The sequence below is a fragment of the Apis dorsata genome, unplaced genomic scaffold, assembly GCF_000469605.1.
Source record: "Apis dorsata unplaced genomic scaffold, Apis dorsata 1.3 scaffold_4, whole genome shotgun sequence".
Taxonomy (NCBI): Eukaryota; Metazoa; Arthropoda; class Insecta; order Hymenoptera; family Apidae; genus Apis; species Apis dorsata.
Genome location: NW_006263307.1, coordinates 176,965 through 197,125, shown reverse-complemented (window position 1 = coordinate 197,125; position 20,161 = coordinate 176,965). Strand labels below are relative to the sequence as shown.

The 20,161-nt window shown below is 23.3% G+C and overlaps 4 protein-coding genes and 1 long non-coding RNA gene across 12 annotated transcripts; 2 read left to right on the top strand and 3 right to left on the bottom strand.

Annotated features, from left to right (window-relative positions):
- Positions 1–154: 154 nt before the first annotated feature.
- On the top strand, positions 155–7,861 carry LOC102676125. 2 transcript variants are annotated; one of them, XM_006607200.2, is made up of 4 exons: positions 155–402; positions 976–1,107; positions 1,257–1,440; positions 7,461–7,861. In XM_006607200.2, exons 1-4 carry the CDS (start codon positions 247–249, stop codon positions 7,463–7,465), a joined length of 477 nt encoding a protein of 158 aa, XP_006607263.1. In that variant the 5' UTR covers positions 155–246; the 3' UTR covers positions 7,466–7,861. The 2 variants fall into 2 exon arrangements, with proteins under 2 accessions (XP_006607263.1, XP_006607262.1); XM_006607199.2 differs by lacking the exon at positions 7,461–7,861 and having other exon boundaries at positions 247–402; positions 1,257–1,506.
- Positions 1,654–9,472, bottom strand: LOC102676354 (sodium-independent sulfate anion transporter-like). 5 transcript variants are annotated; one of them, XM_006607203.2, is made up of 12 exons: positions 9,455–9,472; positions 9,167–9,251; positions 4,383–4,564; positions 4,098–4,293; positions 3,799–4,019; positions 3,531–3,675; positions 3,236–3,400; positions 2,824–2,985; positions 2,525–2,665; positions 2,309–2,454; positions 2,080–2,241; positions 1,654–1,972 (listed from the first exon to the last, which is right to left on the bottom strand). In XM_006607203.2, coding segments are annotated over exons 2-12 (1,632 nt in total). In that variant the 5' UTR covers positions 9,168–9,251; positions 9,455–9,472; the 3' UTR covers positions 1,654–1,861. The 5 variants fall into 5 exon arrangements, with proteins under 5 accessions (XP_006607266.1, XP_031370762.1, XP_031370777.1 ...); XM_031514902.1 differs by lacking the exon at positions 9,455–9,472 and having other exon boundaries at positions 9,167–9,292; XM_031514917.1 differs by lacking the exon at positions 9,455–9,472 and having other exon boundaries at positions 4,421–4,564.
- A 2,947-nt stretch (positions 9,473–12,419) lies between these two features.
- LOC116186752 lies at positions 12,420–14,877 on the bottom strand. The gene is made up of 2 exons (XR_004151759.1): positions 14,641–14,877; positions 12,420–12,505 (listed from the first exon to the last, which is right to left on the bottom strand). It is a non-coding gene; the product is annotated as an uncharacterized LOC116186752 (long non-coding RNA).
- On the top strand, positions 13,633–16,992 carry LOC102676843 (D-3-phosphoglycerate dehydrogenase). 2 transcript variants are annotated; one of them, XM_006607208.2, is made up of 7 exons: positions 13,633–13,796; positions 14,217–14,357; positions 14,876–15,027; positions 15,103–15,455; positions 15,553–15,771; positions 15,834–16,268; positions 16,324–16,992. In XM_006607208.2, the coding sequence occupies exons 2-7, from the start codon at positions 14,223–14,225 to the stop codon at positions 16,566–16,568; spliced, it is 1,539 nt and encodes a 512-aa protein (XP_006607271.1). In that variant the 5' UTR covers positions 13,633–13,796; positions 14,217–14,222; the 3' UTR covers positions 16,569–16,992. The 2 variants fall into 2 exon arrangements, with proteins under 2 accessions (XP_006607271.1, XP_006607270.1); XM_006607207.2 differs by having other exon boundaries at positions 13,649–13,796; positions 14,222–14,357.
- Positions 16,993–17,149: 157 nt separating this feature from the next.
- Positions 17,150–18,654, bottom strand: LOC102677180 (putative mannose 6-phosphate receptor-like protein C530.09c). Of its 2 annotated transcripts, XM_006607210.2 has the most exons (6): positions 18,497–18,654; positions 18,211–18,399; positions 18,035–18,137; positions 17,739–17,945; positions 17,432–17,638; positions 17,150–17,318 (listed from the first exon to the last, which is right to left on the bottom strand). In XM_006607210.2, exons 2-6 carry the CDS (start codon positions 18,378–18,380, stop codon positions 17,262–17,264), a joined length of 744 nt encoding a protein of 247 aa, XP_006607273.1. In that variant the 5' UTR covers positions 18,381–18,399; positions 18,497–18,654; the 3' UTR covers positions 17,150–17,261. The 2 variants fall into 2 exon arrangements, with proteins under 2 accessions (XP_006607273.1, XP_006607272.1); XM_006607209.2 differs by having other exon boundaries at positions 18,211–18,641.
- Between the last annotated feature and the right edge of the window lie 1,507 nt (positions 18,655–20,161).

The following is a 20,161-nucleotide window of genomic DNA, read 5'->3' as shown; positions in this document are numbered from 1 at the left end:
CCATTTCACAAAAATTTTAATATAATTCTATAAAAAAAACTTAAAAAAAAAACAATAATAATAATAATAATAATGATATTAATTTAAGAATACTTTGTAATTTACCATTATAACATATAAAAAATAAATATGTTACATAATAATTTTCATAAAAACGAAATTTTTTTGTTCATATATGTATACAAATATAATTTAACAAAAGACTATCGAAAAATATGACTGATGAAAAAATATTATTTATAAAACATGAACACTCATCAAAGTTATAGAAATTCACCAACAAATTGGACATTAGGAGACGCCATGAAATATAATTTACGGTGCAACCGAAATATTAGCGAAAAGATGACGAAAAAAGACTTCGTATACGATATTCGCCCACCAATTCAAAGTTCCAGAAAGGCAAGTTGCAAAAGTCTTTGTATATCTTCTCTTTGATGCGTTTGCTTCACTTAAATTATAATTGTTTATTTTAATGATAAATGCATTTAAAAAATGAATTATCGAATATTAATTTATTAACTAAAATATAATTGAAAAATTTAATAGATACAAATTTTAATGGTTTAAAATGAAGATGACACTACTGGTGCATTAAAACATGGCGTCTTTTAGCCGCGAAAAATTTTCAAGGAATGATGAAATGAAATTCTAACAAATTACGTTAAATATTAACATATTCGTTGATCAAACAATTACTTTTTGTAAATATTTTTTATGCTTTTTATTAAATATTTTAAAATATTTTGAAATCTAAATTCTTCATAACTTCATATTAAATCTCTATAAATTCTTGTATTTAATTTTAACGAAATTTCATTTAAATTCACACTAGTTGTATTTTTAATATTTATTTTTAATATTAATAATAATAATGATTATATGTAATATGCGTCACACAATTTCTGCACAATAACTATTTTTCAAATTCGAAATATAAAAATATAAAACTATAAAAAATAAATATATTTATAGTTGGAAGAAGGAAAATATCCAATTGTACTACCACTTCAACTACGAAAGAAACAAAGTACTGATTCAAAAGTGCCCCAATATGCTGTTATTTCGGAAAAAAACAATTACAACGAAAATGTTAGTACAATAAATGTAAGTAACTGCATTTTTAATTGCTATGAATACAATATGTGCATATAATATAAATATAAGTATATCAATAGTATAATATAAGTAAAATAGAATATAGATATGTTTGTGATTGTATATATATTTTCCTTTTATTATTTTTTTTATTATAGATTTCAGGACAACGAACCTTGAAATTTGAATGCAATTTTTGTCACGAACAAATAGCTACACTTTTATCGTTGTCTACCCATGTAAAATGTCATCGACGAAGATATTGCAAATATTGTTACTGGATACTATCAGGAAACGAAACAATGGAAAAACATCTCGAAGATACTCATCGAATTGATCCAGGTATTACAACGAATATCTAATATATTCTCTATTGCAATATAATTCTTTATAATATTTTTTTTATGTACATAAATTATTGATAAAGTGATTAATTTATCGATAAACATATTTATATATATATAGTAGATTAAACTTTTTGAATTTGTTATCTTCGAAATTTTTGATTAAAATATGATCTGATATTTGATATTATATCTTTTTAAATGAGATTCGTTTAAATCTCTTTATTTAAAATAGATATATAGATAAAATATATAATCATAAATAATATTATTTTTTATAAGTATTTATAATATTTCAATCATCCATCATTAATTTAAAATATCATATAATATATAATAAAATACTTTATATCATGTCTATAAAATAAATAAAAATCATAATTGCATGGATTAGTTTATAAATTTGTACATGTATATATTCAAAGATCTGGAGCAACAGTTTTTAATATATTTCCAATATTATTTGGACAATTTTCACAGACAATATTTTGTCCTCGAAGTCGTAGATCGTTGGATAATAATTTAAGATTCTATAAAATAACAATTATTTTGATTATATCAAAAAAATCATGTATGTAAGTTTTTCATTATATAATAATGAATTTTTTTAATAAGATAGTTTCAAATCGTCATTTACCTTTGCAACTGTTACATCGATCCTTTTTACATTCTTACAATCAAGTACAACATTAAGCGAATTTTCTTCTGAAAGTTGCATTATGCTGGCTCTAAAATATTCTGCTGCTGGGAATGTAATACTTTCTTCGGGAATAATACGAATCGCGATTTTGTCTTCTATCTACAATAAAGAAAATATACATTCTCTTTTCACAATTAATAAAATAAATTTAATTCATTTATCTGACCTGTTCGATTTCGGTATGGACGGAAGGTCGAGCAGAGAAATATAATAATATTAGTAGATTTAAAACTATACCAATAATGATTCCCCATTCTAATTTATAAAAAACACAAAATAATAATGTAATCAACATCAGTAGAAAATCAATTTCTGAAAAAACAAATGTAATGTTAATAAATTTAAAATTAAATTGTGTTTATCGCGATACTAATTCACTTACTTTTAGCACGCCATATTAATGCATACGTTTTGAAGTCGAGCATATAATACATAGAACACATTATAACACCAGCTAAAGTGGCTTTAGGAATAAAACGAAAAGTGGATGTTAACAAACTAGAAGCGAGTAAGACAAGACAACCTGAAAGAAATGAACTATGATATTAAATTAGAAATTTATAAGAAATAATTTATCATATATATCATATTATCATATATTAGGACAAATTTACGCATATCTTTTTTATTTACTTAATAAAATTTCTATAATAAATTCAATGATATATACTATACTTATACCTGTAAATAAACCTCCCAAAGTTGTTTTAACTCCGGATGAATGATTAACAGCTGTTCTTGTGAAAGAACCTGTAATTGGCATTGATCGAACGAATGAACCAAATATATTGCACAAACCTAACGCGAACATTTCCTGTGTTGCATCCAAAGATTTTCCCATTGCTAAAATTTATTCAAAGATATTCATCATAATTAAATAAAGTCGTATAGTCATATAATTCTTATGATCAAAGATCAATGGTTGGATTTTTTATGCAATCGATATAGTAATTAGTAACAATATTAATAAGGAAAATTGAAATTGAATAATTGAATATTAATAAGGAAAATTTGAATTTATTGATGTGGATAATTTTTTATTCAGCCACCATATCTTGCATGTTGAATTCTAACAGTCAATGATATAGCATACCAAAAGCTTTTGCTATCGCCATATGCTCAATCGTAGACACAATCGGAACAGAGAAAAGTGTTGTTCCCATAGCAGCCATTGTTTCAAGAAAATCGTATGTACGATTTCCATCTGATATTGAAAAATGTGGTAAACCAATCTGTGGTAATCCATTACCCATCGATCCTATAAAGCAATATTATATTATATTCTTTTTCTTTGTTTTTTTATTAAATAACTTGCAATGCTTATCATATGACTTAATAAATGATTAAATATTCATGATATAATTTTTCAAATATCATGTTGCTCTTACCAGTTAACTTGAAAGGTTCTTCATTGTTTGTGTAAAAAATATAGGCAGTTACAGTACCTATGATAACCACTAATGCATTACGTGCAAGAGTAATAGCCCAAGCAATTTTTTGTGGCCAGCTACCAGTTCGACGCCCTGGTAAATTCTTAAATAAAATCGAATAAAAATTAATTTAATTTCAAATAAATCTATAATCATATAAATCATTTAAATTTGACTTTATGTCACTTAACTCATCCTTTATTTTCGATGAAGCATACAAATATACCTTTAATAAAACCAAAAGTATTATTGTTGCAACACCTAACGACGTGTCTTGATAGCGTATGTCATTAAAATTCGAAAATACTGAGATTAATGCATCTACCAAGTCTTCGCTTCTACCAGGGATACCTAATAATGGTTTAATTTGTGAAGCAGCTATATTAATGGACGCAGCTGCAGTGAAACCCGTAATTACGGGTAACGAAATGAAATCCAACAGAAAACCTAAAATCCGTATGATTTAAACTCTTTATACACTAAAAAAAAGAGGAATAAATAAGTAAAAATCAATTCATCACTCACCCAAATGAAGTAATCCAAGTATTGCTATCATACAGCCCTTTAAAAACGAAAGCAATACAGCCATATCGGGACCGTATTTTGATACCAAAGGTTGCACCATCGTTGCCATAATAGCAGTTGGTCCAATAGTAATACTTTTACAAGAACCAAAAACAATGTATACGAATGAGGCCATGAAAGATGCATATAATCCATACTGGAAAAAAAAATTAAAAAAGAATGTGAATATTGAATAAGTAAATATACAATGATTGATATATGTTATATCGTTTCATTTTAATTTACCTCGGGACTTAAGTTAGCAACGATAGCGTAAGCAATACCTTGTGGAATAGCTGTAAGGCCAACCGTTAAGCCAGCTAATGCATCTTGCGCTAACCATGTGAATTTGTAGTCCTTTGCCCACGATAAAATTGGTAATCTTCGTTTGATATATCCATAACAAGATTTTTTGTTACACTGAGACACTTAAAAAAAAATATAAATAATTTGTTTAAAATGAAATAAAATGTTTAAAATAAAATAGAAATTTAAAAATAAATCCTTATCTTCTAACGATATTTCACAAATTAATTAAATTATGTAAACTCACTTTTTTGATAAAACGTGTTCTTCGCCTTGTTCAACATGTTTAAAATTATTTTTATGTGAAATATTAAATGCAATAACTTATTATACTTCTATAGCGTATTTACAATTTTAAATAACATTTATGTACACATTATTATTAGAGTGATATTTAATATTTACAAATAAATTTTGATAATATAATTTTGATAAATAAAAAATACATTCAATGAAAAAATGAAAAATAAATATTCAAATTTCTTGTTGTTCTCAAATATAATTATGATACAAAAAGAAGTTATTTATGATAAGGAAACATGAGCTCGATACAAAACACAACCATTCGATAACGTCGTCGATTATAATAAATGCCGCTCTAAGAAGTTATAAAAGCTTCGAGTGCCGGTATTTATCCTGATACTCCCACTCCTCGAATACTTGACGATTCAGCAATCATCATAACTATTAAAGCTATCAAGATATTGAATCTAATATTACCTTCTGTTATCTTCATTATAATTCTTTTCTTTTCTTATTATAATAATTTTTTCATTAATTATACCTATTCATTATTTTTAAAGAATCATTTAATTATCAATACTGATTTTTTAATGATTCAAACAACTTATGATTTCTCTGATGATTTGAAAAAAAATTAAAAAGAATGAAAATGTTTGCGCAAAAGGATATTCGATCAAATTATGATGATCAATAATGAATGGAAGTCTTCAGTTTTCAGTAAAATATAAAGCAAAATAAAGATGTTAATATTAGTTACTTTATACGTTAGTTATTATAATTTCGTAAATATTAGTTAACTATTATTATTCAAAAGAAAAAAAAAATATTAACATTTAATTTCATTAATTCTATTAATAATCAACTTATATAAAATTATTATCGGACAAAATTCTTAATATTTCATCATTAATAAGATTACTGTAATGTGATAGAAACTAGATTAAAAATTTCTATTAGTCATAGAGTAATATAAAAAAATATTCATTTTTTATATATCATTAATAATGAATGATAATAATATAATAAAAGCTATAAACAAAGATAAAAAATATAACATTATATAAAAAAAAAATATTCATCGTCAGCATTCTATTTAATTTATAATTATGTGATTTAAATTAATTTTTGTTTTTCTAATATCCATCGATAAACTATCAAAATTAATTTATTACAATAAGCGATTTATTCAATTTATATAATTTTAAAATTTTTATAACTTGCAATTCTAGATTTTTTATTGTATTAAACGTACCAATATATTAATTTATGTATATCATATATTTATTGTATTAATATAATTATCTTATAATGAATATTAATGAAATTTTATAAAAAAAATATATTAGAAACACAGATTCATCACAGAGTATCTTGAAATTTTATAATGCATATTAATGATTTTCATAAAAGATATATCAGAAATGCATATTCATTACAGAATATTTTGAATTTGTAATAAAATAAAAACAGTGTTTTTCAATAAAATTTATATTGATTATATTAATATCATTCATTTTGCTTTTCATTTATCTATTTATTTTCTATTATTTATAATTTTAAATATAATTATTAATTATTTTAACAATCCATAATTATTTCAAATTTAATAATCTATGATAATCGAAATTATTTGTATATAGAAACATATATAAATTAAAAATATAATTGACGAATTAATAATATATTTTGTTTGTATGAATTTAACTGAACTGATATCATTGATAAAATTAAATACATATTAGATTAATACGCGAAAACAAAAATCGATCGTTGAACAATATAATTATGGATTAAATAGAAGATTATATATATTTTAAAAATAATAATCTCAGAAAAAATCACAATGTATTATCTATATTATGATACTTTCATAATGATACTTTGTATCTTTTTGAATACATTTTTGAATAAGAATATTAAATTATTTAAATTTTTATAGTATCATAAACAATATCAAAGTTAAATTTAAAAAATAGTATAGAATTATATTTAAATAATTTAATATATAAGTACGTATTTTTTAACATATTAAATATATATATAATATGATACTTTAGATTAAATAAAATAATATTTCTAAGAAGAATAAGATAAAAACCATACATTGGATGCAAAATAATACAAATTTTAATTTTATCTTTGTTTTAACTTATTAAATTTACTTACATAACTTGATTAATATTTAAAGATTAATAAATTCTTTACAATGTTTTCTTCTTTTGAAATGATCAATTGTCAAAAGTATAGTATAATCAAAAATATACTGCAATATATTGCATAATAAAAAAAAAAACTTTTTCTTTCTTCTTTTGTATAGAAAATTGAAATTTTTTTATTATTATTTTTTTTTTCATTTTAACTAAAATCAATAAAAAAAAATTTATTTAGAAATTTGTTTAAAAATGATATATTTTAAAAATATTTTTAAAAATAATATTAATATTTCTAAAAAAATTATTAATATTTACAACTTATACGAAAAATATCTGTATCTTATTAATAAACTGTTTTATGATAGATTTATCTAATAATAGTTGAACATAAATAACAAAAAATATATTAAATTATAATGTAATATTTGAGATTTAAAATGATGTATCATTATAAATGTATAATTATTTATATATTTTTCAAAATTTAAAAATTTTTTAATAATAGAAAGATAATTAGAACGAAAATGACATGATGGAATTAATTATTGCAATTCATATTTAACAAATTATATTTTAAATATTAAGAATTAATAATTTTGTATTTTTTGCAATTTTATTTTAGAATGATCAACAGCTGTGACATCATCATTCATGAAGTTCATAATAAAAAAAGCTGATGGATAACGAAACTTCTTTGTATGATATATCTCTAAATGAAGAGTACATTTTTGACAGGATTGATATAAGAGTAATTTTTATTATGCTTTATACCATTGTCTTCGTTTACTGCTTTCTCGGTAAGTGATCGTCTTGATCTAGATCACTTGGATTATTACTTGAATCTCAAAATATTGTAATTGGTACAATGATGAAATTGATTTGTATCAATTGTGTCCAATGTATTCTTTCTCAATTTTTGACAAAATGAAAAAACGCGAATATCGGTGTAAATCAATAAAAACTGTTCTTCAATCGAAATTTCAATTCATTTCTGTAATAAATATTCGTGTTCATGAAACGTCGATGCTAAAGTAGAATTAATTAATCCTTTTATTATATTTGTAAAAATTTATTCCAACTCTGAAACAGATATAATTGTTTTTTTTTAGATCTATTAAAAATTTATTTGTGTATGTTACAATTAAAGAAAATTATATTGTTACAATAAAAAAAAAAAGTAACATTTGCATTCAATAAAAATTTTATATAAAAAAATTATATTAATCTAAAACCATGATTGAACTATATCCTAACATAATAGGAAGATTAAGTTTTCAAAAAAAAAAATTTCATAAAACATGTCGTTCAGAAATTATCTTTATGTCAGAATTTTATGTCAATAGAACTTCGATTATCAGAAGAACGAATAAATCGAGTGAATAAGCGAAAAAAAATGATTAACTTTTTTAATGTAATTATTATAAATTATTGTAAAAATAATTGATAATTGAAAAAATGTTATCTAATACAAAATAAGAAAATAATATAGCTTAATATGATTTTATATGATTTTATAATATAGGATTGTTTTTTTTTTATAAAATGTCTCAAAAATCAAAAATTAAAAATTCTGATACTTGAAAATTAATATTTCGAACATTTCAATGTTTTCAAGTATCGATCCAATCCGATTTGATGTAATCGGACTCGATTTCTTTTCGATATATCGATTATATTTTCGATATAAATAATTTAATCGAAGCTTTATCTCGATTTAAACTTAAATATATAAGAATCAAATTCTTATATATTTCTAATATTGAATATTTTCTCTCTATCTGCCTTATAATTCTTTCTATGTCTATGAAAAAGATTAAGAATAATTAAAATCCTGATTAATTGACATTATGAAATATATTCAGAAATATATTTTTATAAAATTTGATTTTAGATAATTTGATGATGATCTTTATAGTGTTCTTTTGACAACTATGCAGTATCATTAATTTTTTTTTAATTAATTTGGCAATACCTGATTTCTGCGTCGATATTTTTTGCATATACCAAACTTCAACAAATTATTTGATGAATGATTAACAACTCACATTCATGCTTTCTCTTATACGAGTATATTAATTTCAGTAATAGTTTGCATTGAATGATACTTAGTTATTGTTTATTTTATTAAATGCAAATCCGTATAAATTAAACTAGAAATCAATTATAAATCGTAATAGGTATTGTTTAGAACTTGCCAAAAATTTTTCTATGTTGAAACCACAAAAAATTATTTAATCATAAATAAAATAGACATCATATATATAACTAATAACAAAAAGTATAACAAAATACTATTAGATATAATAAATCTCATTTTTATTTACTTACTTCCACTTCTCTTGATGTCTTGCCTTTATACAGAATTATCGTCGGTTTATGGCGAAGTAGCACCTTGGAGAATCAGGCTCAACGGCTAAAAGCAAAGACGATAATGTTCATCACGTTCATAAATTAAGCAGAAATATACTTTATATCAGACATGGTGTGATAAGGTATGTATCATACTATAATTACTACACATATGAGGTTATTCGGGAAAAAATTATTTATTATTAAACATAACATATATGGGAATAATCTCTTAATTCTTAGTTTAAAATATTCTCCAAAACTTACAAACTTAACTCACTATTTCTTTCATTTGTCAAAACAATTTGCAAAATTTCTTTTTAAAATCAACATCATGATTTGATATTTTGTTCTCAATTTGAAATTTTTTTATTCAATAGCGATTTCAATTTAGAAAAAACTATAAGTTATAGAAAAATCTGAGTTGTAAAAAAACAAACTTAAATTATACAATGTTTCTTTAAAACTTAAATCTTATTCAATTATTATCAATGACATGATAATCATATAATACATGTAAACTTATTCAACAATATTTCACTGATAATTGAATTGCACAGAACAATGATTATGTACATGCATACAGTAAAATTTAATTCAAATTATTATTACATTAAGATTATGCGATCTATTTTTAAGATATTCAAAAGAATAAATTTTTTTTTCAGATAGATCTGATATATCTCGTTTAAAAAAAAATAAACAAATCAAATCACATGACAAATGCTGCAACTTCAATTTCTTTCGAACTGAAATAATTTGTTACCAAACTAGTCAATATCAGAATCGATTTATATACTATATCATTACGTAAAATATTTCGATTACTGACGCCAGTTTTTTTCTATATTGATTGCTTATTTCCATGAAAATAAGTTGTATTTATAAATTTTTATCTTGGAAGTAATTTATCTCTTTTATTATGTTGTTTATGTTTATATTGATAACAAATAACTATTTGTAGAAATTTATGTGCGAAAAGTAATTTTATATCTTAATATTATGAGTGCAACTCTGATTTCCCTAGATTTTGTCACATGATTTTGTTTACATTCAGTGATTCGACTCCTAAAATATTTACATAATAAGTTTATTTTATTTAAAAGGATATATGTAAATACTTTATACTAAAGTATAAAAAAATCGAATAATAATTAAATTAAAAAATTAAATTTTAGAATATTACGGTTATTGATTATTATGGTGAGAATGTTCACCATGTATAATTTGTCGCAACAAGTCTAGCATCACTGGAGTTCGAATTATGATTGCACGTTGAATCTGAGCATTCTTCTAACCTTATCCAATTTTATTTCGTACACAAACTCTTGTTTAAAGTTTGTCTTGTTTGTCTTTATTGTATACTTTTTTCTCATATAATTTTCGAAGAGAAATAAAAAAATTTCTTAAAAGAATTATATTAACACATCACAAATACGACAAAATGAATATAAATCTTTTTCCTTATAATTTGTTATATTTAATTTTATTTCAGTTCCTAATAAACTAAACGAGAATTTAATTACAATATAATATGATAATATATATGATACAGAAAAAATATTTGAAGAAATTAATTTATTGGCTGCAAAATTCTTTTATATGCTTCATCAAATTTTTCATGATTAAATTAGAATATCCTTTTAAAATAAATCAAAAATTTTTCTATATGAAATTATTACTTTATTTTTCTCTTGTATGTATCTCTAATATGTAAAATGAAATTATTCTTATTCAAACACATACATTTTCTTCCATTTTCTTCCATATTTTAATTTTCTTTATTTATGTTGTTTTATATTTCTTTTTTTTGTCATTATATATCATATAATAATATAATATAATATAATAATAATATCATTGTCGTGATCTGAAGTCTATATAAAAAAAGAAAAGAATATAGAAAAAAATATATACTAAAAATAGATTATAGTCATTTCAATATTATTTTTCTAGTACAAATTTATATCAAAAGATTAAAGATTATTCTCGCAAAATAGATATAAAAAAAATTTTAAAATAAAGAAATAGAAGATGAATCAATAGAACAGAATTGTTGAGTTTTCCAATTACGTGGAATTCGCATTAAGTTAACATATCGTCCATATTTGGCACTGACACAAGTGGTTTTAGCAGACAAAAAGATTTCTACATCAGATCATACATATTGAACGATAATGGAAAAGAAAAAAAATGAAATTTATTTTATTCAAAAACGAGATTTATAATAGAATTTTAATGAAATGACATTGATTAATTATTATCCAATAATTGAAATGGAAAGAAAGTAAAAGTAAAAATCGATAAATATTTTATTAAGGAATATATGATGTTTTGTATCATTCCATTTTAAATGTCGAGAAAATTGATTTTCCATATATCTTGTTATCCTACATATCTTGTTTCAAGATATTAATTTAGGTCAAAAATGTAATAATATTATTGAAACATTAGAAATTGAAACTTCTTTATGAAAATAAGGAGAATGATATAGTCAGATGATATGGAAATATTATCGTATATTCTATCGATTGTTTGCGTTGATACATATAATTTAATAATAAAATATTTTGATATTGATTTTTTTTTCAATTCAATCATATTTTCTTATTATTAAAGAATTTATAAATTTGAAAAAATAAAAAATAAGCTATAAAATTTGAAAACTATAACAGAATTGAAATAGATCAGTAATATTATATTGTTACAATTCATTACACATGAAACTGTAACATGCAACTTTTTTTTTTCGTTTCTTTTTAACTTTGACAAATATTTCAATTTGATGCTTTGTTATATTTTAAATTAATTCTCTCTTCAGTTAGTACATCAAAATTATATAATCAATTAAAATTAAAATTATTATCTACATCAAAGTTCAATAATAATTTTTAACCTAAAAATTAAATTATATACTATATTCAATAAGAATTATTGTAATAAAAATTTTATATAAAACAAATGCTCAATGTTGAGTAATTTTACTAAAATTATAAAAAAGTGCACTTTAGTTTATTTTTTTTATTTATAAAGCTAAACTTAAATTCCTTTTCTAGGTCCATGGATTATCTAAATAACGCAGTTACATATTATATAGACATTTAATATTTAAGATGCAATATAATTTCTTTCTCATTTATTCACTGTTTATCTCTTCGTTCATTTCAATCCATCATCGTTTTTCCATTCTCCCTTTTTCCTTCTTTCTGTCGAATCATGTGAGCATTATCTACAATTTTTTATTTCCTCTTAAGTTATCAGTTGAGGTCCCGAGTTCGCAGCTAAGTAACCGGTTAACTCCGGTCCATCGACTTCTCTCTAGGCATTTTATCAAACAATGGTTGATCATTTCTCAATAAGACATTTATATCTCAATCAATAATCATGAGATCATAGCTGTTAAAAAACAAATGAATTTTAATAATAAGTTACTAAGATTAATATCAAAAATTATTAATAAAAAAAAAACTATATTTATATATATATATAGATTATATATAGATATTGAATAAGAAAAAAAAACTTTGCAATCAAGATAATATTTTTCATTAAAAAGAATATAACTATTTAAATTATACGCTTATATTTGTTATCATTTGCAAACATTTTTGAAACATTTTCGAATGCAAGATAATAGAAGCCGTAAGCAAATAGACAAAGAAATATAAAAATAAACAATTAAAAAAAAGTTGAAAAAATGAAAGACGATGGGAAAATATTGATTGACATGTTCAAAGTTCAAGTAAATTGGACGCCGCGTGAATGTATCAAACTTGCAATGTTTCGCGGTTTATCTCACAATAGAAGCAAAATGAAAAAAAAATAAAATAAAATAAATAAATGAGCCGAGCAAATCCTGAACTCGTGATAACGATGTAATAATTATTATTATTGCTAAATCAGACCCCCAGCAGAAATTGCATCACATAACATTAGATGACCCCAGAATGGAAAATATATTTTGCTGTCTGCAGTAGATGTATATCAAGCACGTGTAACACGAACATAAGTATTTTTTCTCAATTTTTCAGAAATAATTAATGGAAATGAAAAGGAATTCATAAACACAATATGAACATAAACGAATTTAAAAACGATAAACGATAAGAATAATTTTTTTTAACCTGAAAATCATTACCTTAGACTGTGATAATCATTGTAATAAATATAATCGTTTTCTTGTTAAACAAAAGTTACTTTAAAATTCATATTCAATTGAAATCATAAAAATTAAATCTATTAAAAAATAATTTAACAATCGATTTTATAAAGAATATGCATATTTATTCTTTATTATCAAATAAAAAGTTTATAAAATATGTGCTACTATATAGCAAAAAATTTATCATATTAATCGAATAATCTTTCCAAATCGATGATCGCTTTTTTATTTGAAACAATAATGATTTGAACAAAAATAACAAAATATATGAGTGATGGTAGATGCGTGCTTCACTGACCGAGTGGGGACACTACTATAAGAAGATATATCACCAACGAACAGACAGTTTACGGTTGGATTGCCGAACGCAGCAGTAGAAATTTACGCTCGTTTTCAACGAATCGTCAGAGATATATATTCAACTACATTGAAAAACATTTCTTCAAGGTATGTGTCAATCGATCAACATTTTTCTATCGATCATATATTGAATGTACGAATGACATTAACATTATATTATTTTACATTTTGATCGCGTTGCAAATGCATTATAATTTTTCATACAGCATATTCTACGCATTCACTTACATAACTAATAATTATTTACATAAGAATCAAATTCATCGTTTTATACTTAAATAGTATATAAATCATTATCAAACGTTAGAGAAAAGGAATTTAGTTTATAAATAATTTGAACATAAGAACAAATCATGTAAAATAAAAACAATCAGTTCGTTGTTATATATATATATATATATATATATATATCAAACGCAAGAAATTTATGTAAATAGAATGAAAAATACAAATAAAAGATATATATTAGTAGCGGAAATCAAGATACTTAAATTCTGTTTATTCAAGGATAGCATGTCAATCACACTTAGAAGCGTTCTCATAAGCGATCCCGTAGACGCATGTTGCGGTGAGTTACTTCTTCGTCACGGTATCTCAGTTACCACCAAATGTAAATTATCAAAGGAAAAACTGATAAAAGAGCTACAGGTATGTATAAATTTGACATTAATTTAAATTATTTCTTTTTCTCTTTTTCTCTTTCTTCTCCTAGCAAATATTTTGATTTCATATTAACAAGTATTTTCAAAAAATCGCGAAATCGTTATAATTACTTTATATTTTTTTATTTTGTTTGAAAAAACCAATTGACAAAACTAAGTTATTTCAATTTAAATATAATAGCAACAGTATTGAACTGTGTAATAGTTCAACTTTCTCGTTCTTCCTTCTTCCACTTTTCATTTTTTAATCTCGCTAAATTACCACTTACATTCTAGTCGATTCAACCGGCTAGAACCAGTTTAGTTGGCGAATGTGAATACCGGTTCATTGGGTCATTGTACTTAACTTTACCCAAGTTCCCCTTCTATCATGTATATACATCTGCGAATGCACAGTTATGTGCAATCTCCATGATAACTTATTCGTAAAAAGAAACGAAATAATTAAAAAAAAACCTAATTGCATATTTATATAATATATATACATACGTGTGTTCAAAACAGAATCACGAAGGATTGATTGTTCGATCAGAAACAAAAGTAACTGCCGATGTATTCGCTTGTTGTCCAAACCTTCGTGTCGTTGGCCGAGCTGGTACTGGTGTTGATAACATCGATCTTGAAGCTGCCACACGAAAAGGAGTCATTGTATTGAAGTATACTCATTTTTTTTATCTTTTTAATTTTATTTAACTTTAAAAGAAAACACTAACCAATTTGAATTTTTTCAGTACTCCTGGTGGAAACAGTATTAGCGCTTGCGAATTAACATGCGCTCTAATCTCTAATTTGGCGCGTAATGTTACTCAAGCAGTTCAATCATTGAAAGACGGAAGATGGGACAGAAAATTGTACTCCGGTTTCGAATTATCCAAGAAAACTCTTGCCGTACTTGGAATGGGTCGTATTGGACGTGAAGTGACACGAAGGATGCAAGCATATGGAATGCGAGTGATCGCCTTCGATCCTCTACTCACATCTGAAGACGCAAACTATCTTAATGTTGAGAAATTTTCTTTGGATGAGATATGGCCAGTGGCTGATTATATTACTGTACATACACCACTTATTCCTCAAACGAAAAGTACTATCTTTTAATTTTATCTAATATTTACAAAATAATTGTTTCTTAATTTTTAATAAATCGTTTATTATTAATAATTAATTACTAATTGTTTTAGATTTAATCAATGCTACAACATTAGCGAAATGTAAAAAAGGAGTACGTATCATAAATGTGGCTCGTGGTGGCATCGTAGATGAAGAGGCATTATTAAATGCGTTAAAATCGGGCCACTGTGCTGGCGCTGCTTTGGATGTATTTACAGAAGAACCGCCAAAAAACTCTGTTACTCTAGAATTAATTGCACATCCTAAAGTTATCTCTACTCCTCATCTAGGTAAAATAAGATAAATAAAATAAAATTTTCAAAAAATTAATAATTTTTTTTGTATGGTATAGGAGCAAGTACTGAGGAAGCTCAGCAACGAGTTGCCGAAGAAATAGCCCAACAATTTTTGGTGTTAGCCGGTAGATCAACGGAATATGTAATTACCGGAATCGTAAATGCTCCAATGTTGAGCGCTGCTATGTCAGATGAAAACGCATCATGGATTGAATTATCGAAAAAATTAGGCAATTTGATCAGTCGGATTTTGAAAGGAAAATTGAATATAACTGTACATAATCAAATTATTGGCAATAAAGAAATGGAAAAAAAAACATTCATTCACACAGCTGTTCTTGTTGGGATCTTATCAGGACAAACAAAAAATGGTTTAAATTTGATCAACGCACCGACATTAGCACAAGAAATAGGTATCGATATCAAAAGAAGCTACGAAGAATCAACGATTGAAGCAATTGTTATTCAAGCTGAGGGTCATTGGATCAAAGGTAAAAATGAAATAAAGATTATTGCATTGTTGATTTATTTCTCATTTTTATGCAGGAACCGTTTGTAACAACAAACCGATGTTACTCTCATTAGATGACGCATTGTTTTCTGATGGAATAACTTTAGGAGATTTCATTTCTTTATATCAAACAAATAATATACAAGATTTAGCGCAAATTGTAAACGTTTTTTCCTTGAAAAACATCAATATTTGCAACTTGAATATCAATGGAAGTTGGATGATTATTCAAACTGATCGAGAAGTTTCTATACCTGTCAATGGTATTGAATCCTTTTGAAATTAATGCTTTTTTATTACAATGGTTTGATAAATATGTGACATTAAATCGCATATATTTATTCTATATTTTTATATAAAAAAGAAAAAACACAGTATTTTAAAATTTAATATAAGTCATTTCCATTTGTTATATCTGATATATATATCTCTATTATCGATGCACAAATAGCGCATCATTTAATTTTATTGAAAGTAAAAACGCAATAGATTGTGTTTTTATTTAAAACATCACAATCGCACATATTTAAATATTTTTATAAATTTTTCATATATACACGTGCATTATAAAATAAAAATATACAAAAATATATATGTGTGCAAGCACACGTGTATGTATATAAGACCGTATATGTAATTTATATATAAGTATTTATATTTTTATATTATTAATAATCATTAATAAAATATTACATATCATAAAATTATTATTATGTGTATGTAACATAATTAAATATTCAACTACTTTCACACAATATCAAACACTATGAATGCATAATGCGTTATACACATATATACATTTGCATATAAGCATTTTATGTCTTTGAAAAATATATATATCTTAAAAAATATATTCATTGATAATTTTACAATAAAAAATTATTTTAGCGTTTTATTGGCTAATTAAATCCACAAGAGCACTTTTTATGATCTCTTAAATTTACATTGCATTTTAAATTATAATCATATAATTTTATATTCTTTCATAACTGTCTAAGCGACAACAATTAAAAGTAAATACAACTCCATCCTGTAAAAATAAAAAAAAATTTTTTAATTTTATAATGAGTTATTATGTTAATATAAAAAAAATAACAGAATATGATAGAAATTCAATCAAAATATGATATGAATTCAACTTACTTTAACAAGTGAAGGAAGATTCCGCCAAAATTCATGATTAGGTACCATTTCCCAACCAGTTGCTCCTCGTAAAAACTTTAAAATTATCGTTCCTCCAATAAAATATATTCCAGTTAATATAAAAAAATAGATAAGCAATATAGAACCAGTAGAAAGACTTTTAATTTGCGTCGTTTTACAAGCATAAGAAGATGTTAATATTAGATGCTGAAGTAAGAAAATATAAGCAAGCATATTTAACATGCAGTGGAAAATATATTATTTTATATTATTATATATTTTTAGAATTAGAAAATTTAAAACATACGTATTCATTCTTATCAACATTAATAGAATCCACATATAAATGAGTACCACATAAATTATTACAGCAAGCTAGGGCTATTGTCGTTATACTATTATTTTCATTACGAAGAATGAAAACAGGCGGTTTCGCATTATCTATTTCAACAATTATTTTTGTTTCTTCTGCTTTACCTAGACTAAAAGTATGATTGTCGTGTACAGCACATAACTAGAATGTAAACGAAGTATATTAAATAATATTGACAATAAAACTTAATATAAATTTATGTTATTTTAATGAATTTGAATTTTACTTACAGAAACACCTTTATAACAATCAGTTGATTTATTGCCTAATGGTGTATTCATACAAGGATGATAATAAAAAGTGAAATTACTAAAATCATCGGTGGCTATTAAGCTAATAAATATTTATTTTCAATTAGAAATTAATGCGTAAAATATAAAGAGGTTAGAATTTTCAATCTACTGACCTTGAATTACTCAGAGGTGACAAATTATAACCTTGTCCATTAGAAAACATACACGAACAAGCCGTTAATTGTCTACATTCTGAAGATATTTGTTTGCAAAAAAGTATTAAAAGAAACCCAACGAGTAATATTTCATTTTTCCCAATCATACTTAATAATCCTTGATACATAATTATAGCACTTATACCACTATTACCATATATAAGGTATCATTGGTATTAATTTCAACATTTCTTTTCCAAAAATATAAAACATTCAAATAAAACAAAAACTTTTATTTACTAACCTTAAAACTATTCAACAACAATCTAAATGGTACTAAGATCAGACTCATTTTTACAAACAGATTAAAAGTTACTTTTCTTTTTTCTTTTTTGTATCATTATAATTACATTATGCTATTGCATTATGCTATTTAAAATAATTGTTAGATTTACTAAAGATATGTAGAGACAAAAAAGTGATAAATCCGTATGAAATCTATTTATAAATATAGATATTATCAATATTACTTTGCTAATCAATTCGAGATTTAAACTGTAAAGATTAATTTGAAATTAATTTTTATCTAAATCTTTTTTTTGTCTATAATTAATATATAGTATAAATTATTAATAAATTAAGTTATTATATTAAGTAATTAACATATATAATTATATAATAATAACTTTTTAAATTATACAATGAAATAAAAAATGAAAATTAAATGATAATCTACAGTAAAATAATAATATGAAATAGCAAATGTCAAATGTCAAATGTATTTTGTAAATAACTTCTAAATCTTGAATTAGAAAACTAATTTGTAAATTTTTTAATTTTTTTTTTTTATATTTTTTCATAAAACTAAATAATATTAAATCTCTATTGTCTTATATTCAATAATAGTTAGTATTTTAATTAACTACATTTTAAAAAATCATAAATAGTGAATATAGTAGTATAGTATAATATATAAATTCGACAAATGAAAATTCGTTGTTTTTTTTTAGAATATTTCAAAATTCCTTCTTATTTCTTTTATTAATAGGTTAAATACTGTCATCATACTTTATGTCAAAATATATATACATTACATATACATTATATATAAATAAACTACATAAGATTGTTATTTTATTATAATTTTGAAAATATATAAATCTTTTATATTAAAGATTAAAACATATTGTAGTTTTCAAAGAGAAATAATGCAAATATATTCAATTGATATCCAATATTTTCTCTAGTCATAATCTCTAGTCATAATTATAGATATTGAACAAATATTAATAGTGAAAAAAAAAACAAAAAAAATAAAAATTAAAGAATCAATTTCTAGAATGCTGTAGATTAAATTTATAAAGATAAAGAAAGTAAATATTAGAAAAAGATAGAAATAGAATAAGAAATAACCATTAATGCCATCTTTTAAGAATTAGAAAAAGAATTATTTTCTAAAATTTCTTAAGAGATGACGCTAATGGTTACTTTTATTCTATTCTATCTTATCTTTACTCTTCTTTTATTATTTGCTTTTCTCATTCATATTTAATTTCATATGGCATTGATTCTTAAATTTTTGTTCTATCCCTCCTATTTTTTTTTTTCTTGTCTATACTATTTTATTCATGACATTCTAGAGATGGCGCTAATTCCTTAATTTCTCTGTATTTATTCTATTTATTTGCTTTTTTTTTTATTAATATTTAGTTTATAAAGATTTATACATGCAGAAATTCTATGATTCTAATTTCTTCTTTGCCTAATATATTAAAAATTATATAGATTTTTACAGATCATAAAGTTTTATAGATCTTAAATTCTTGATATTTTGTTATTTGTGCTACATAAATATTAATATTTATAATTTTTTGTAATATATAGAAATAAATTTCATAAATTGATATTACTTTTATATTATAATAAAAAATACAGATATAAATTTTAATTCATGAATAATTTAATTCAT